At 48.1% G+C, this 19,841-nt stretch overlaps 1 protein-coding gene across 2 annotated transcripts in view; it reads right to left on the reverse strand.

Moving 5' to 3' along the window:
* The window catches only part of ETS1 (ETS proto-oncogene 1, transcription factor), a 66,183-nt gene extending 46,889 nt beyond the window's left edge, over positions 1 to 19,294 (reverse strand). Inside the window, exon 1 of one of the 2 annotated variants that reach the window (XM_082628987.1) lies at positions 18,830 to 19,294. In XM_082628987.1, coding sequence (XP_082485113.1) covers positions 18,830 to 18,911 — 82 coding nt within the window. In that variant the 5' untranslated portion in view covers positions 18,912 to 19,294. The remainder of the gene's footprint in view (positions 1 to 18,829) is intronic. The other variant, XM_082628986.1, reaches the window with a different exon arrangement.
* Between the last annotated feature and the right edge of the window lie 547 nt (positions 19,295 to 19,841).

The raw sequence follows: 19,841 nt of genomic DNA on the forward strand, positions 1-19,841 counted from the left end.
CTGTGTTACTTACAGTCTTAATCCTCCTGGAGGCTTACTAACAAGGACCAGCAATGGTTGCATAAGCCTGTGATAGACACCAAACCAAAAATGAGCAGAGCCTGGGCCTGGGCTGGGGAAGGAGGCACAGGGACCCTGGAGTAGGCCCTGCGAGTAGCCCTCCTGCAGCAGGGCTTCACTGTGAGTTTCCACCCACAGCCCGGCACTGACCAGCAACTAACAGAGTCAGTAACTGCACCCCCTGGATCCAGTCCAAGCTTACAGACTTCGGAATCCTAACTGCAAAGCTGGAATCTCCCAAAGGCAAGACATCCAGGGATTCGTACAGACGCCCCGCTAAGGAAAACCTGAAGCTCCCCGCTCATGCCTACGAGTTCCTGCCATCAACCTCCTTGCTCCTGGAAAACCAACACTAAGTAGGTAGAAAGGAACCTGAAAAAGATCATTTTCGTCCCTTCCATTGAAATAGCTTAGGGTGTTTCACCGAGAACATCCCAGGTAATGTCACCACAGCGGGAGGGAGCACTTAAATGTCGTATAATTTAAAAGCTTAAGCACAGAGCAGGCAAGTGCTGCACACAGCTGGGACCAATGTAACCAACGAGTGATTAAAAGTGATGCACTGTGTTCCTTCCCCATCCCCACACTCTCTTTGCTGACTTCAGAAGTGCAGGGATCCAGATGTTCAGGGGTCAGACCATCTGTAGAGTGGCCTGCTGAACCTGAAACACGAGGATATCTGAGATGCCACCTACAAGGCCACGACAAGCAAACACCCCTATACACTGCTGTCCTAAGCAGATGGTGGAGACTGAAACCCAAGTGAAACATACGACCACCTAAAAGGCACCAAACTGTTTAAGATCTAAGTGGGTACTTGGGCCATCCAACCTGGTCCAGGACCTCATTCAAACACTGCTTCCTTGACTTCTCCCCCACGCCCTGCTCCCAACAGGCTAAGAAAGCATCCCCTTCTTCTCCAAGGGCCTTGCTGACTCATCCCAGTGTCATTCAAGAGAACCACGTGGGAGCCACATGGCAGGAATATAGGGAGAAGGCAGAGGAACACACGTTCCCGTCCCGAAGAGACTGACATCAGAGAAGATGCAAGACTTCCCACCCATAGTATATTTGGCAAGCGCACGAGACAGCGCTTCTCTGGACCGATCACAGTCTTCAAAGACGCCTGCTAAATGCACCAAAATGCACACCAGCTACGTGCACCAAAAACCGATGCCACTGCCCTAATGTGGAGCATCTGGAATTTACAGCATCAGGCTTTACATGTTCAACAACTCGTGAAATAAAGGCCCCACTCAGCTCAGTAAATCCAAACGTACATCCCTAACGAGGAGTCAGAAATCCTGTTGCTTTAAGGGTTTTAGGGAATAATCTGAGTCCCAGCTCAAGTTTCCTGAGCTGCTAGGGAGGTACTTAGAACCCTGAGGGACAGCTTCAAGGGATTATGGGTCCTCTCCCTAAACCATTAGGTTCCCTGCTAAGCCTAGCATCTGAGGCTGCTTCCAGGTATTCCTGATCTAGAATTTTGGTGCCTCTATCCTTTCAGCTTTGGCCTTCTCCATGGCCTTGGGCAGGGGCTAGCAGCCCACGCGCACCCTACGTGCGTGTTCACACTTTTCCCTGCCTCGGGTCCACTGTGTTGCCCTCGCTGTGGTTATCTGATGCACACAGCTTATCCTCGGCCAAAAAGGGAAAAGAGGAATTCACAGAATTTGCTATAAAGCTTTAACAAGTCCTTGGAGGGATGTTCCCCTTCCTGGCAACTCCACGTAAGTACAAGATGAATGACAGGAAGCTGCCATAGAGATGAGGGTGGGTGAGCGCCCGCCCTGGTCAGGTGGCCCACAGGACTCCCGATCCCGGAACACACAGGATTGGAAGGGACTTGAGACATCACCTAGTTCAACCTCTTTCTCTTACGGATGGGGAAAACGAAGCTCAGGGAAGTGACATCACATGGTTACTAATTCGAGACCTCTTGGCTCCATGCCCATATTTTTTGTCCTCTGAACCACTGCTGTTTCCTTATCATGGTGGCTTGGGAGGGAGACATCTCCCTCCTGTCTTTGCTGCTATCAAGCCCCGGTCATCACTCGGGACAAACTCTCCTGCTCCCCAGGTTCGTAAGAACAACAGAGGAACGAGCCATCCAAAGATCTAAAAAGCACGGGGTATAACGGGCCCAGGATGGGATCTGCTCCTGCTCTAGGTTATAAATGTTCAATCACGATGGCCAGGCTCTACGGTAGAAGAGCTTCCTGCCAGCAGGGATCCCAGTTGAATGCCAGGGATCATAAAGCAAGAATCTCCAACACCCAACTTCAACTGCACGAAACCACTCTGCGTAAGAGGTCTGAACGTTGAGGGTGCTATTCCTATCGATCCAGAAGGAGTGGAGGCGGCAGTTAATTTCAGTGATCTAGTGACCTTCACCTAAAAAGCACTGAAAGGAGAGGAGCGCACCATCGTGTCATCCACCAGGTCTGTGACGCAACCGTTCCAGTCCTGCTGGAAGGGTAGAGAAGGCATGGTGATAGCAACGAGGGGATACAACCAACCCCACTGACAAAGGCAGGACGTAAGATCGGGGCGCTGGCCTGTAAGTTGAACCTGATGCATCTGAACAAGGCCATAAGTCTAACTCAAAAAGGCCAGGTCCTGGAGCAACACAAGCAGCTCCTGTTCTAACTGCAAATGCATTCAGAGTGCAGACAGCTAAGGGTCGTGCTGTGGTCTCTTGTAGCCTCCACAGGTTTCTTTTTTTTTTTTCTCTCCTTTCAGAATGGGGCCCCAAACACCCAGCCCGGGGCATTCTGGCAGCCCTAAGGCGACCCCAGAGTCTCGCCCACACTGGCCCGGAGCAGACAGCATCGGAGGCCTCTCCCAGGGGCAAACCCAAGAGGCTGAGAAGTCCCCAGGCAGACCCCATCTCCAGGTCCATGGGCCTGATAGGCCAACGGGTGGAGAGCAGAGAAGAAATGATCAATGCAAAAGGGGAGGGAGCAGAAGCCACCCTCCATCCGCAGCCTCAGGTGGGAGAGGGAAGGACCCGGGTGCGGATACCCTCATCCTCATCCGCTGCTGCTAAGTGGTTCTGCCTCATCAGGAAGCCATTAGGAAACTGCAGCTACCACAGCCCCAAGCTCCGGGACTGAACAGCCCTGCAGCTAGTGAAAGGGCTCATTATCTATGCCCAGACAGACACTAGCTTCCTACACAGCAGAGCCAAAACAAGCAAGCCCAGAGCTTCCCGGGTCTGTGGGTCCGTGCTTGGAGCATCAGGGGAGAGCGGCGGGGACTCTCACCAGGAGACACAGCTCCACGTCCCCCTGTGCCCTGCTGGACAGCCTGACCAGCACGCCTTCACGCAAAAAGAGCTACTGGCTGCGATGGGCGGGGGGCTTCTTTCAGGGGTGACAGAAAGGTACCCAAGTCAGTTATTGGTGATGGCTGCACAACTCTGTGAATGTACGAAAACCCACTGAACTGTACTCTTTCACATGGTGAATTTTATATTATGTGCATTATATCTCAGTTGAAAAAGCAATACTTTTTTTTAAAGAGCTAATGAGCCACCTGCTATGAGCCAAGCAATGGGAACACCTCCCGGTGACTGGGAGACATGGACCCTTCACAGAAGCACACAGACCACCTCTCTACACTCACAACTCCTGCTGATGACTGAGACTGAGTGACGGGCTGGCTTCCAGAAGCACTGGGGCAAGGGTGCCGACGTCTGGCGTGTAGGGGGGTGAGGAAGAAGAGGGGCCAAGGTGTCAAGGACAACTCCAGTGGCAGGTGGGTGGCATTAGCAAGAGGGAAGAGACATCGTTGTGAGCTCGGCCACAGGGAAGCCTCATGAGAGGCAGACAGGCCCACTCACTGGGAGGCCACAGAAACGCTGGGAGAGGTCGTTTCCAGAGGCGGATGCCTGGAGTCTACAACTTCTGGGACCACTTACAGGAGGATTGAGAGGGAGGCCACAGACTCCAAGAGACAGGAAGAGAGCATCAAGGTCGCCTCACCCCAAGCTGTCCCCAGAAGAGGCTGCCCAGGGCCCACGGAGACTGACATTAGCATTTGTATATTTCCACGTTGAAGGCTTTCAGGAGAAGGAGATCTCCATCAGACCTGGCTCTTTCTGAAGGTTTCTCTCCCAACCCTGGGGGGAAAAAAGGAAAGGCAGACAAAAGGGCTTCAGGCAAACAAACACGGGACCAGGCTCCCTGGCCAGGAACCGAGAAAAGGTGCAGTCACAACACTGTGAGCAAATGGGGCCTTTTGGAAAATTCTCTTCCAAGAGGGATCATGAGTTTGGGCCCCTGGAATGCCCCAGAGCAACTCTGATTGGTTCCCCAGCCCTGACTCAGATGGAGCACTGGCTCTACCCTCGGATGAGTAAATAAACTGACCCAAGGTCTGGAGGGAGGGAGCAGGCGAGAGCAGGATGGGAATCCGGAGAACGCAAGTGCTGATTCTGGTGCAGGGAACAGACAGATGAGATGTCCAGTCCGTTCCAGAGACGGGTGGTGTGGCAGAATTCAAGAAATAATTCCCTGAGCCTTAACACACCACTCCAGTTGGGATCCAGCCCTGCCCTGGCAGCCTGCTCATTGCTGCCTTATAACATACTGAATTAGTCACTGGATTAGCAAGCACATTTACACACACTGGAGCACAGCTGTTTAAAGACACAGGATCCCCTTTTCCAGGTGCCCGATTCTGGCTGTAAATCAACCACTGCAATTGGCCACAGGCAGATTCCAGAGGAGGCATCTTCAGTTGCGAAGCGCTTTAGCGGAAGTCTGCTAGTACTGAGAGGGTCTACTGGGCATCTGCTGGGGGACAGAAGGGACGCGGGGTGTGGAGAAGGAAGCAAGGCCAGTGGGCTTCCTCCGACCCGAGGCTCATCATCTTTAGGAGGGCGCCGAGTGGACGCACTGACCTGGCCCTTCCCAGCAGCAAGCTAACATGGAGGGCAGCCTGAAGGAGGCAGCTCCACTCCAGGCCAGCTGCAGTGACAGGTCGTAGAGGTTTCCTCCTAAACCTCACATGCTTAGGTCACTCCCAGAAGAGAAGAAGAGGACAATTAAAATAATTCTATATCCTGATAACGCCAATTCCAAGAACCTGCCCTGGTGACCTGGCCAGGGCCTGAACATGATGCTTTTAAAGTCGGACCCATGACCTGAGGCCAAGCTCAAGTTTGGTAAGTGTGCGTGAGAGGAAGAGAACACTATCACTGGCCACAGGGACCGCTCCAGCCCACTTGGTTATAGGGGTGTCGAGTGGAAAATTTTCTGTAACCAGGTTCACAGTAACCACAGTCCTAACAACCACTGAAGTGGCGACAGCAACAGTAGCCAACAGTCGGCAAAGAGCATCTGTGCAGAACTGGCGGCCTACGGAACAGAAGGATAACAACCACTTACGAGACCCTGCGCCAGTGGAAAGGTATCTTACGGGGATTACCTCAAACCCTCGCAAGAGCCCTGAAAGCCCTTTATGATGGCCTCCATTGTAAGGATTATACAAGGAAGGCTTGGGGAAGTTAAACACGTTGCCGAAGGGCAAATTAGCGAGCAGAAAATTCAAACGCGGGGCTGTCTCACCTCCAAACCCGGCTCTTGCCAGGACAGGGCGGTGGCTGCAGGGAGAGACGTCATCACAACCAATGTCATGAATGAGAGGCTGTGGGATTCACGGAAAAAGAAGATCTTCTATGGAGCCACCCAAAAATGGATCCCTCCCCTGGGACTATGAGGTCTCATCTACCGAATGGGAAGAGAATGCATCTGTATCTTAAGATGATGCTAAGAAACCTTTGGCATAAACAGACCATCTGATGAATATAAGAACCAAGCTCCAATGACGAAAAAAGTGGACCGCATTGAGGCTCCATTAGAAGAGGAATTTGAAGAAGAGTCTCAGATTCCTGGCGAGTTTGTGTGGGAGGAGCCTCCTGCGTATCTTGCACCAGCTTTTGGAAATTCAAATACTAAGTCCTTGGAACTGGTTTGCCCGTAAAAACACCGTGAGTGTTTTCTTACAAAGCAAGGCAGTTGGGGCCCCTGGAGACTGGACTCATCCTCTCCGGTCACCGCTCATTGTCTGTAGCCGATGCCTGTGAGTAGCTCACGCTAACCCGACCCTGTGAATCCAGCAGCAAGTTGCCGGGGCCCGATCTCATCTAAAACATGAAGTTGCTGTTTTGCTCATCCAGCACCCAAAACCCTTTGGAGACACTGCAGCCAGCCTGGACTTTCAAATTTCTCCCATCAGGCCATCCATCACAGGTGAGGGCATAGAAAAGCCACAAGGCTCCCCTAAGAGAGGCCTTCAGAAATCCAGAAATAAAGAGATTTTTCTTTTTTTCTTTTTAAATCTCCAACTGAATCAGAGGCTAAATCCAGGTCCATCATGCAGACATTGATTCATTCCATGTGTGTGTTTATTTTTCTACAAACATTCCTGTTGTATCAAGTGGCCTCAAGGCCTAGACGTGTGCCTCTGAATATCCACTCCCTGGAGGATTCTCAAGAATGAGTGGAGCCCTTACTTCATTCCTCGATTTCCCAATCTGGAAAATGGAGCCAAAAGCAGCAACTCTCTCTATGCATTAGTAAATTTAGGTACCTACGTTTCATTTGTCCACTTTGAACTTGAAAATGCACATGGAAATGATGGGAACTGTGTTTTTGGCTTCCGCTCTATTACACATCCCAGTGGTATATATTTATAGATATACTGGATGTTTTTCTTTCTTAGCCTGAGAATAATGAGGAACCCAAAAGAGCACACTGCGCAGAAGGACGCACCAAGAATCAAAGACTCTGATGAGAATGTTAGCAAATTTTCTCTCCAAACAGATTCTAAGTTGGTAGGACTTTGTAATTAGAAGGATCTAAGTTTAAATTTGTGACTTGAGAGTTCTATGGGTTTGGGAAAATTATTGGAGCCTTTCTGAGACTCAATTTCTTATCTTCATAATGGGGGTTAAGACACCAACCTTGGTACAAAGTCTTATGTACAAAAAAAGCTACAAGGGGATATAATACAACACAGGGCATACAGCCAATATTTTATAATAACTATAAATGGACCATGACCTTGAAAAATTGTGAATCACTATGTTGCACACCTATAACTTATACAGTATTGTACATCAACTATACTTCAATAAAAACAATTTTTAAAATAAAATTTAAAAACGTTAAAAAAATAAAACACCAACTTCAGAGGGTTGTTTAAAGAATGTGATTATTTGTGTGAAGCACTCTGCAAAGTGCCTGGCACACAGTAGGTACTCTAGAACTATTAGTTTCACTTCTCTCATGCCTCCAAACTGAAGCACAGATATGTACAGAGACCAAAAACAAGCACCCAGCAGTTCTGGAGAATGTTTGATTTCCATTAGGAGGTAAGGAAGGTGTAAGATTGAACTCTTGATCTGATGTGAAATCAAGGATGCGTTTCCTGTACACACACACGATTCACCCTTAGAGAGTTCCTAGGTATTCAGCATCGCCACTCTGTATCATATCTCCCAGTAATTTAAAACACTCCTTATATCACGGGTGCCTCCAGAGTTTTCTGTAAATGTGAGCTCATTAACAGTCCCACTCTCTCCAAGCAAAGGCAGCTCACTCACCAGGAACGCCCTTCTTCCAGAAGAATGCGGAGCTGACGGAGGTGACAGGTGACGCAGAGATGTGGCCAGAATCTGGCAGCTCAAAGTGAATCATGTATCCTGATTCTCGTGCCAGGCAGCAAAAGGTAAAGGATGGGCACCTATCTGGGTGGACCTGTCTGGCTACCAACACAGAAAATGCTCAAACCAGGAAAAGGGAAGACCAAGGACACTGCAGGCCTGACCAAAACGACTCAGAAGTCGAGGCCTGAACCCCATTTTGAAGAGGTGACACTTGGCAGCCACACTAAGATTTGCTTTACAAGACTAATGTTCCTGACAAGACTAAAGTTAGTGCCCACATCCGAAAATGCCAAACTTAAACCTATTCTCCATTCTGGCTGCAATCAAGTGTACCAAGCTCTACACCCATCCCCACCTCCTCTTCCCCAATACTCCAGAAGCCCCCGAGGGCACTGCTGGCCATTTAGAGTTAAATTCACTCCCAAGGAAACAGCCACATGCCAAGGGGCCACTTCTCCGTGTAACAACCTGTCATCTGGCTTTGGAATGCTCTTGCTTCCAGAATGACCAAAACAGGGGGAAGAAGGCTTATTTTTATTGCTAAGGAACAACACATTGTATTAGGGGGATAATCTAATATAACTTAACTAAACTCCAAGGGTATACACCTGGTGCCATAGCAAATGCCCCTGCCCCACATGGAAACTAACAGGGGAAAAACATCACTCACCGAAAATGTAATTCTTGTACACCTCTCTGGCACAGTTCTTTCCCATAGCATGCAGTATGAGATGCAAAGTTTCTGGGGTTTTGTTTTACTTTTTATCCTGAAGTGCTCCTCTGCCTACCTGAAGTTCGTGCTTGTCATTAAAGTGGACCTCATTTGCTAAAAAGGGTAAACCGAGGCTCCGAAGACCAAAGCAATATTTCAGTATAAGGAAACGGGGGTTGGACAGGAATTCTTTTCAAAACTCTTTAGATTAAAAAAAAAAAATGCATTTCTCAAAGTCCAAAGTCAGCCTACCCCAGAGGAAAACTGCATCTTTGTCTAGAAGCCTGTGGGGTAACTCACCTTTTTCTACTTCTTGAGAAAGAACTAACCTACCATCCTACTTAAAGTTTGGCCAGTGGTTTGGCATCATGGAAAGCTGTGCAAATTTTCCAGACCCCATATGATAGTGATTTGTGCAACCCACCCGAAGCTGAATAATCAGCCAACTGTCTACAGGGGACCGACTAACTATACATAGAAAATATGCAGGGAACTCAGTCTCCAGCAAAAGAGCAGAGGATGCCTTGTTAAGACTTCTACCTCAAGCTAATGTTTAGTAGCCATAGTAGTAATGTGAATGCACTATGTATTCATCCAATCAAGGAAATATTTAAAATGTGTGTGGCCGAATGGACACGTCAAGGGGTTAGGAGAATTCCAGCTTCCTGTTCTAACTCTGCCACTTACTTACCAAGTTACCTTGGGAAAGGATCTTGGCATCACAAATGGGCATCCATTTCCCAACCTGTAACATACTTGTAACTCAAGGGACTGTGAAGCTAAAAGGGGGAGTAAGTCACATGTCAGACTGCGAAACGCTACCAGATCACAACCAAGTAATAAGTGAAGTGGTAAACAATAGGCACAAACAGACCTTAGTATTTCCCCAAAGTCAACAAATATCCAAATATTTCTGAGAAGAGTGAGCTTTGGAGTGACCTACAGCTGGGCTTGAATCTAAACTCCGCTCACCCGCTGTGTGGCCCTGGGCACATTGTTTAACCTCATGGTTTCTTCATCTGAGAGATGAGAATAATACTTAGCTATCAGGGATAGGGGTAAAAGAATGAGGTTCTTGGCACGTTCATAAGCTGGCATCCAATAACTAACAGAAAAGAAAAAAACAAGAAAAAGGTAAAAATGAGATGAGAGATGCCTACACAATTACGGATAGATCAACTCTGCCCTCTTATCAGTGGCAGTTTTTCTTGTTTTTCCCCCAAACTGGCACGCTGATCTTAGGTCCCTGCTCCTGAAAGAAAAGGGCAACCGTGTCAGATCTTTCTCAAAATGTAGCAATAACATCAAGAACCTGATTTTCAAATAACAACTGTGTGCAGGCGCCGTGCCTCCACTGCTGTAAATGCAGCCTTTGAAAGGCCGGCAGCCCGTGCTCACCACACCCCAGCACACACTCGCAGCTTCCTGGACCCGGGTAAACCAGAGCAGGTGGGATCTCCTGGCAGCCAGCACCTCCGGGAGGCCCAGACCCCATTCCCGAGCGCCCAGCAGCCAGGGCCCGGCCCCTGCCTTGGTACACACAAGAGGCACGGGCCTCACCAGGGTGGCTTTGAGCAGAATGCGTTCCTGCTCCAGGAGGGGCCTTTTCTGCCCAGAGCAGCGCCCTGAGAAGGAGCAGCCGAGATGAAACAGCTCTGGCTCAGACCACACGCTCAGCTCCGAGGATGCAGCTGGGGCTGCTGGCTGCTTCACCTACCGGACCCCCAGCCTACATCTCCTTCCTCCAGAGCAGACCCCCCGCACTGGAGCTGCTTTCCGCTGCAACCGTAGCAAAGGCTGATGGAAAAAGGAAGCTGTTTCATGGAGAGGGACCAAGAGGAAGGTATGACGCCTGGTCCAGCGTCACCCCAGGGACAATGTGTTTCTCCAAACGTAGGCAAGGCCTGTGACAATTCCTAACGCCTCTCCCCATGAAAGGTAGTCTTCACAAATGTGTTCAAAATCCTCCCAGTGATGGAACTGTGATGAACAGAATATGGGACCAGGAGAAAAATATCCCCATTTTGCCTACCTCTTGAATGACATTCCATGCTCTCTCTAAGCCTTAATTATTTTAAATGCTATCTAGATTCATACACTATCAGCGTTAAGAGAAACCTTACAGGTCATCTTCTCCAGTGAGTTTATTTAACGATGAAGACCTGGAGGTTCAGAAAAAAGAAATGACTTGCCCAAGGTCACACAGACAAAGGGTTGCAAAGCCATGGCTAGAATCCAGGCCTCCTGGGTCTCCAGGCAATGATGGGTTCCCCAGAGTGGACACTCAGCTAGGCTTATACACAAAACGTACTCCTACTAGGTTGATAGATCTCCCCTTATTAGTCCTGAATCCTCACTGCATTCCACACATTAATTAGTATTTCAATGATATAAGATAACCAATGCATAATGTATAGAGTTAAAAAAAAAAAAAAAACCTAGGCAGGGAATCTCAAATAGATAGGAAAAAGAAAAATAAATACTAGAAGTATAGAAGTCAATACATGGAAACTCTTCCACTGAAATGCCCTGTAGTGGATTTTCTGAAGGGTATTTGAAAATCAGACTCAACCACACACTCTCATGAATGATAAGTAATGACAGTGATTATCCCGGCACAAAAGTCTAACTGCACAAAAATATCGTTAACTGAGAGCAGGTATAGCACCCAGCACATAGTAGGGGTTTCTAAATACATACTTCAAAAAACCATGTATCTACAAACACTCACCAGATTAGGAACCCCCTGGCCTAACCTAGATTCTTATTTTCCATTTGTACCTTGAAAATATGTACCTGACTGATTTTTTCATCTTCTCTGAGGTTTAACGCTTATTCTGATAAACTGATACAGAGGTTTTAACAACTAACAGTATGACTGGGAGGTAAAGTAATGCTACCAAAAGAAAAAAAAATCACTTCTCTCATAAGCCTTTTCAATGACACTGCTCTGTCCTTAAAATCTCCCTACTTTCAAAGGCAAAATTCATCCTGAGATGCAAAACGCTCTCACATAGGTCCTGGTCTCACACTTGCAACTCTCTTCCCTTTCTACAATCAAGGTGTTTTTCTTCATAGTTATGTAAGCCTTTCTTTCACTCAAAACTTTCAGCATTCTCCCCATGCTGTTCTCTCTATTTAAAATATTCCTCTCCCTGTTTTTAACCACATCTGCCAAATTTTTCTGAAATACCCATGGTCTCCCTGAAGCTGACCCAGGAAATTATTCTAACCTAGAACTGTTGGAAGAAAGCGCCCAACAGACACAGAAAATAGAATCATTGATCCTCATGTACTTCCACAAGTTCAAATGATGCTCCTCCTGCACTTTTACCCATGAAAGCACCTAGAGCACAACGATTATTCCATCTGGGTTGCCCTGACCTGCCATACAGCCGTGCAGGATGTAAAGTATTCAGAAATGATTACAGAGACAACGAGTGGAAACAGATTACCCACCTGGCCACTTGGACTAGAATTCTTACCCAAGTGCAATGTTTGGTCCATATGGGGGTTTTTCCAAAAGTCTATGAAATATCACTTAAATTCTTTGATCGTTTTTTTCACTATCTCCTTTCATTCTTTAATTAGTCCTTTCATACTTTCTAACTCTTCTCCTGTCACCTCTCTTCTTTTTTTCTCTTCTTTTTTAGCCAGACGGGATATTGCAGTTGAATCCACTATTCCATTCCCTTCCTCCGTCCTAAAAAATTGAGGGCTGGCTGTTTTACTTTTCTTTTTGTTTTTACCCATTTGAACGGTACAAAGAAAAAAATTTTTTTTGCCCCTTTTGATCCCAACGTAAAACTTCTCATCTTGGATAAACATTAAAACAAAACAAAGGAAAAATGTCATTGTCTTCACGTGTGTAATGATGGCATTTCCCCCTACTCAAAAGTTCATTTTTCACACACACACACCCTACACGCAGAGAGTTTACAGTTCCTCTGCAGAACTTTGCAAAGCAAAAATTGAAAGCTTAGCATAGCTCCTCAAAGCTACCAAGAGGTTTCAAATGCTTAAAGTGAACTCGTTTGAGGTTGATTTTTAGTTGTTTCCCAGGTGCTGAGAAACATTATATTATGTGTCAAAAAACACATTTACAAATATAACTCATGCTTGGGGGAAACCACACTGAACTTGAATTTCTTCAAACTCTTAATTTGGTTCTTTTAGCTTACTCTGGATGGCCTAAGTAGGTATCATAAAGAATATTATTGTCCAAAATCAGTGTCTAAGGAGTGTGCACCCCATTTCCAGGGACTAGTCTATCTCTCATTGTGGTGTAATTATTAACAGCACCCATTACACTCTCAAAAGTGTCCCAGTTTGGATGGTAAATTACAAGCAGACACCATCAAGATCTGAAATCCAATACCCTAAAACTTTCCAATGCTACACTGGGCCTTAAAGCACCATCTGGGTCAATCTCTTACAATTCTGAGACCGAGCAAAATGCTACAGAAAAAGGACAATGGGGAAAAGGTGATGGGGAAGTAAGAAGCCACCTTTCCAGTGCCCAGCGACAGGCCTGCCCCCAAGCAGCAGAAACTGGAAAGCACCTGAGAAATCTGAAGAAGTCGGCCAAATAATCAATAAATATTTATGGCTCAAACAGCAATATTTTGAGTGTTTCTGTAAGCATGGCTCCCCGCCAGTGATATTGGATCTGCTATAACCTACACTACAGACCAATTTCCTTCTGGATCTTCATAGAGACTATAAACTACCCAAGTGAAAGAAAAAGCTAACAAAGATAGGCACAGAGCTTCAAGAAAAGTAGCCAAACAGCCTGTTTCTGCAATGTGAAAAACATCTACTGAAGTTCTGGAGAAAGAGCTCTTCAACCCAACTGAAAAAAAAAAGCAAACTGGAGCTGTAGATACCTGCCAAGGAAAAATGATAGATTTGGGGATTGTCTTCACATTCCTAACTCAGAGTTAAGAAGAGCTTAACAGCTGTAAGCAAAGGGTGGACCTAGAATAGCGTGAACAGGGAGGCAAATCCCATCTGAGACTGTCTGAGCAGGGGGATGGGGCCCCCACTTCATTCGGGAGCAGCCAGATGAAAACACGAGGACTGAGTTGTGAATATACAGATTCCTCTCTGTGATGACCGTGGGACCCAGGGGTATTAACTGTTTGGAAAAAACTGCTCCCCATAAGGCAGTGACAGAGGAACCAGGACCTCACCCATGGACGAGTCGCCAGGGAGCCTGTTGGTTTCCCTCTGAGCTGTGGGCCAGCGGGGTGGGGGTGGGGGGTGGGCTGGAGTGGGCAGGTCTGCAGGTAGCACCCTGGGGCTCAACTTCCCTCCTTGTGCCAGAACAGCTACACACAATGTGCCCTGACCCATGACACGGGCTTGAAAACCCTACATTTTAGGCAGGGAAAAAGATAAAACGTATTTGCTGTGCAGACAATCAAGGCAGGTACCTCTGGCCTCCTTGCAGGAAGGAAAATTAAATTACATCTGTACTAAGAAAATAAACTGCTGCTGATGTGTGTCTCTCGTCGCCCAGACTGTGAGTGAGATACATGCAGAGCTGTGTCCGTGACGAAAGAGGTAAATCAGGCCAAATGGGGAGGCTCTGGGAAGGATGTGACCTTGGAAGTGAACACAATCACGTCCTCACCTGTGAGAGAACGAACTACATCTGGAAGACATTGGAAAAGCAAAAAGCCTGGTTCTCTGCTTGGTGATCTCAGGCAAGCGTCGCTGGAACCCTCAAGCATCTTCTTAAAGCAACACACCTCGACTGCCAGTCCTGGAGGGAGCTCATGGGACAGACAGGCCCTAACCCCAAGCTCAGAGGAGTCGTGCAGGGCGGCAGGGGTCCCCTGCACCCCTCAACCCCCAAAGCACCAACCACCAGTGCCTCCTCGTTTCCCCTCTTAATTCCCTGAGTTTCTGTGAATAAGACGGTGCTTTACATTAGGTATAAAATGCTCGCAACGCTCATCAGTTTATAAATTTCTATCAGTGCGGCCTAGAGCAAATTATGCATCTCTCAGAATATCCTCTTCCTCATCTAACAATGGATATAATAATATGTGCCCGTACCCCAGAGTTAGTGGTGTGAAGTGGGAAAGAACCTGGCACGTAATGCAAGTTCAATACGTGTTTCAGAAATATCCCTACAACTTGGGAATGGCAGGAATCTACCTTCACTGCAAGCTCAGGGAATGCCACCGCAGCCATGGGTGATTCATTCCGCAAACCAGGGATGGCTGTAATTATACTCTCGCTGTCGCCATTGTAGGGTTGTCTGTGCTCTTTGCAATACGGAGCCTCGCTTTCCTGAAAAAATCCTGACCTACACTAACCAGCTCTCGGTTTTGCAGAGATTTTGATGGAGCCCAGAGCAAGCTGGGCTCTGGGAGGTTGACCGCGGGCTGGTTTGTCTTCTAGGGGGAGGTGATCCCCCTACAGGGTGGTCTGGTCTCTTTAAGAAAGAAAAAAAGTTACACAGACCAAAAAAACAGCAATACAAACCAACCAAAAATGCCAGGAATGCAAGCTCTGCCAAACAAATAAATAAATAAGAAGATGTGAGATACTTTATAATAACTGGACGTGATGCATTTCCCAACCCTGCATAACTGAAGAACTCTACATTTCCATCAACCCTGCAAATGTTCCCCGGCCCCTAGTCTTGGTGGCCTTCTGGCCCTGAGGCAGCGCTGACAACCTCCATCACCCACAGTGACTGATCCCTGAGCCTGTAACTGACAGCCGGGCCCCGGAGATGCCCTGACACTCTGAGAGTTACCTGGCTCGCTGTTTGCTGCTGGGGCACAGCATGGAGTGTGAGATCTCAGTGAGGCAGGTGAAAAGGTTCTCTTTAACTTTACTCTTCTTTCCCTCTCAAATAAGCGATTAGGGGAGGGGCATAGGCAGCTGTAGCCCCTATAAAACACTTCAAGGGCCCCTAAAAATTCTACATCCGTCGTCATTTTGTGTTGTTATTGTGGATCAGCACTGTTTTAAGATTTGCACACAGTAATAGATTTAATTCTCACATCAACCCTATGACGTAGAAGGATTATGGCACTCATTTTACAGATGCAGGAGCTGGAGCACAGAGAGAGATGAAGTAATTCGTCCAAAGTCACACAGCTAGTAAGTGGCAGAACTGAGATTCAAACCCAGACAGGCTGGCTACAGAGTCCCTGCTGGGAAATGCTGGCCTCATAGTCACTAATGGCGCGTGGTCCGTGGGGGTCTGGAAGCACAGTGAACAGGCGATCCTAAGAGCCCGGCAGCTTGCCCTTCTTTCTCGTCTGTACAGATGAAGATACAAAGACTGACCAAAGGCACTGGGAGAGGGACGGAGCTTCTTCCTATCTCTAAGGGCAATACAGGTCCCTGAGGGATGGACATCCTTTCCTAGGGTAGGAGGGGGGCTGATCCTTTTTCATTCTTGTAAAAGCGCAAACAGGCAGAATTAGAATTCCTGATCTTCCCTGAGCATTATGCTCACCTCACCAAGAAAGTGGAGTGGGAAAGGAGAGGAAAAATTAAGCGGCTGGGGAATGTATTTGCTTTGGCACCCAGCCTCCACCCCTTCTCAGCAAACTCCACACCAGGAGGGAACTCCATGGACACTCTATGGCTTTGCCTGTTTTAACCTATTTAAGCTCTGAGAACCTGGCAATCATGTATTACAATCAAAATGATATATCCAACTTTACACCTACAAGGAAAATTCAGTGCCAATGTTATTTCCAAGTATATGGTAATTTGGCACTTAAAGCTGTCAAAACTCCTGTGAGGTCTCAACCCAGAATCAAAGTGAATAAAGGTTCTTGATAAGGTCCTAGCCACTGAGACTGGCAAATGACCCAAGCTCCTGCTGGGACACCCACCTCCCTCTTGCCTCTCTCCAGCCCTCATATATGGGGGGAGGGGGGAGAAAGAAATCCTGGTTTAATTATTTAAACCAGGTAAGTTCCCCAAATAGTTGTCTCCACACATAAGAAACTAAACAACCCAAAGAATCATTCTGACAAATACTTGTCACAGCTGTAGACACAAAGCCACGCTATGAGAAGTTAAACTTTAAAAATGTCCTGTATGGTCTGATGGGCAAAGCAAATCCCCACTTTGCCAGTCAGTGTCTTTTCCTACCAACAAAAGCAAGCAGCCCTGGCCAATGCTTCCTGCATCCTTGCACCTGCAAGTTTAAGTCTCAACTGAAGTTTCTCTGCTAAGCTTTACAGAGGCAACTTGCAGTATTACTCAAGGCAACTGTACACTGAGATGATAGAAACCGGGATGCGTTTTACTTGAGCGGCTGGCTCACTAGACATTCTTAGGTAAGTAACTTACCTTCTCTGTGCCTCAATTTCCCTTTCTGGGGTATGGGCATAATATTCACGTATATGCTACTAAACCTCCAGAAAAAGATGAGCTCAAACTTAGTTGACAGCGCCAGAAATCAAATCTCGTTACAATGAATGGCAGAAGACTGCCCAATTTCTTTGATCAGTTGAAATTTTCTTGTATTGAAGGTTGCTGACAAAATATTTTTGCAAAAGAAGGGCACTGTAAATTTGCTTATTATAATGGGTATGACTGCAGCATTAGGCCTCACTGTCCCCATTTTACAGATGGGAAAGCTAAGAATAGTTACTTGCTCAGGATTTATTTTTATCCATAATCAACAGAACAGCACCATATACTTAAAACCTCTAATATTTACTAAATTACTCCCCCAAAATGCTTCCGCTGTTTACTGTGATCTAAAACATGTGTTGCTAGGGGCTCTTTTTCCTTCCCAGCATGCCAACTCCATTGTAGGTTCATGGACTGACGTATCGACACCATCTCCCAGATGACCAAATCTGTCTCTTCCCCATAAACACACATATAAACAAGCCGTACTTAAGGAAAGGACCTACTGGTTGAGATCTATCTTTGCTGGGAACTATCCTTTCACTTCCTCTATAAATGGTCTGAATCAATTGTGACTAACAGAATTTATTCTGGCTGCCTTGAACTCCCCAAAACCACCATCACAGCAGCATCATTTCTGAACTGTAGCTCTATGTAGCCGAAATGTCTCCGAGGTGCCAGTTCATCTCAGCATCCTTGTGACAACAAACAGCCTTAGTCTTCCTGCACCTCCCAGGGATCAACCCTGGGCTTGCGTGTTAGGGGGTCTAAGAGGAGAAGACACCAGCCACTACCATGTCTTTATTAAGATTTCTGCAGGATCTCCAAATGACAAAACGTCAGCTTGGCTTGTGTTGAAAGTTTAAGCAGATTAAGAAAGGGTTAAAATAAGCAACTAATTATGGCGGAGGCAAGGAAGTGGTAAACATGGGGAGCCGCTGAACTTACTGATAATCCAATACAACAGAGCAGCACGTTACTGCGATTAATTTTTTTCCAAAAAGCACCACCTTCTCCCTACATCTTTCTATATAGCTTTACCTCCAGAATAACGAATCTCTTAAGGATAGCTGGAGAGCTGGCAGTTCCCTATCCTACGAGAAAGCGTCTTTTCTTCTCAAATTGCATTTATTCCAGAAATTCTGGAGCTCCAGCGTCCATTAAAGTGCTTAGCACCAAAAACTGTGTCTAAGACAAAACGAAATTTCTGTCCTACCCCTTTTCTTTTCAAATCCTACAAATCCAAGCGTTGGATAACACACCAACCAAAGACCCAAAGTCACGTTTGGTGTTGGGAGGTTTTCCCTCTTCTAACAGATCTTTGGTACCAAGGGACAATTTTCGGCAGATTAGAAAGATGGATAAAGTGAGTAACCTGCATGAACAGAATCGGGATGTTTCCTGCGGTTAAGATGACCATTTCAGCTCCGCTCCCACCTCCCTATCCTCAACCCAGAAAAGAGAAGCTAGGTAGCAAAGGGACATGTGACAGGGGAGCTCAGGAAGGCAAGACATTTGAAAATGTGCATGAAGGCCAGCCAGTTAGACACCGCTTGGGCTCTTACTACCCAAGGCCCTCCATCCGGCTCCAGTTCTGGGGCATGACTGCAGGGTCAGGGGATGATGTCCTCGGCGGCAGTGTCCACCCCCCTAACGTTAAGGAATAAGGCCAGAGGGTTCCCGCTCATTTGGAAAAATAAAAAAGCAGAATGGGAGTGCTGGCCATTCTAAAAGCTTTTCCCCATTACTCACAGAAACACAGCTGTGAAAATAAATACCACCCCCCAAACAAGGGTCTCGGGCCACCAACAGTCCTCTTCTTCCTCTCTACCTCTCTCCAGCTGCCACCAGCATCGCCTGCTCAGGCAGAAGCTCCGGCAGAAACGCACCACTGCCTGGAAGGGAAGAGCGAAGGGGATAGAAGCGGAGGGGACCCCGGCCTCTGGCCGAGAGCTGGAGTGGGGGCTTCGGCAGTCACCACTCACCCGGGGATGGGAAAAGCTCCAGATCCACTTTTTCCGTCTTGATGATTGTGAGAGTCGGTTTGAGATCGACGGCCGCCTTCATGGTGCCAGGAGTGGGGGGACAGACGGGACTAGAGCAAGTTTGCTGTTATTCTTGTTGTTTCTCTTTTTAATGGGGATAAGTAACAAGGGACAGGGGACGGGGGGATCGGACCTTCTCCCCTAAAATCTCGAATTCCCGCTGACTTTCCCCGGCGCCCAGAAGGTGAGCGGCCGGAACTCTCTCCCGGGTAGTTGGCACTTTGCGGGAAAGTGCGCGCGCCGGGTCCCCGCCTCGCCTGCGCCCCGCCGGCTACCTCCTAGTCCTGGCCCGGCTCCCTCCTCTCCGCGGGCAGCCGCCTGCGCTCGCCCTCGCCCTCGCTCTCCGGAGCCGACTCCCTCCCTCGCCCGCGCGCTCTCCCCTCCTCTTTGGGGCGTTACTCAAGGCGCCGAGCCCGGGCCGTGGGTCTGCGCGCCCGGCCCCCTCCCCCAGGGTCTCCGCGGGGGGGCCGGGAGGGACGAGGGGCGGGGCGGCGAGGGCGGGCACGGCCGGAGGCGGGGCCCTGGACCCGCGGCCAATCGCCGGCGGCGGTCCAAACCGAAAGGAAGGCTGGGCGGAGCTCGGCGCCCGCCGCGCCCTCTGCCCCCCGGGCACTGCAGCCGGGCCGCAGAGGAGCCGCACGCGGAGCCAGCGGGCGCCGAGGCCGCTCCGGCCCTTCGGGAAAGTCCGTCAGATTCTCCACGCATTCTTGAGGACTTGGTCACCCGCTCCCGCCCCGTCCCGGGAGCGGCATAGTTCTCCAAGTGCGTGTCTATCATTCATTCACAAAGACTGACACACAGGACGTGAGGCAGCGACTGGAGGGGCATGCGTGCGAGCAAGCGCAGGGGGCTCCGAGCCAGTGTCCTCAAAGGGCTCTGGGAATATTGGACTCCAGCCGATTATGAGTCAGGGATCGGGACTGGATTGCTGGAGGAGCCTTCGATTTTTCAA

This window comes from Mesoplodon mirus (assembly GCF_964341445.2).
Source record: "Mesoplodon mirus genome assembly, chromosome: 7".
Classification (NCBI taxonomy): Eukaryota; Metazoa; Chordata; class Mammalia; order Artiodactyla; family Ziphiidae; genus Mesoplodon; species Mesoplodon mirus.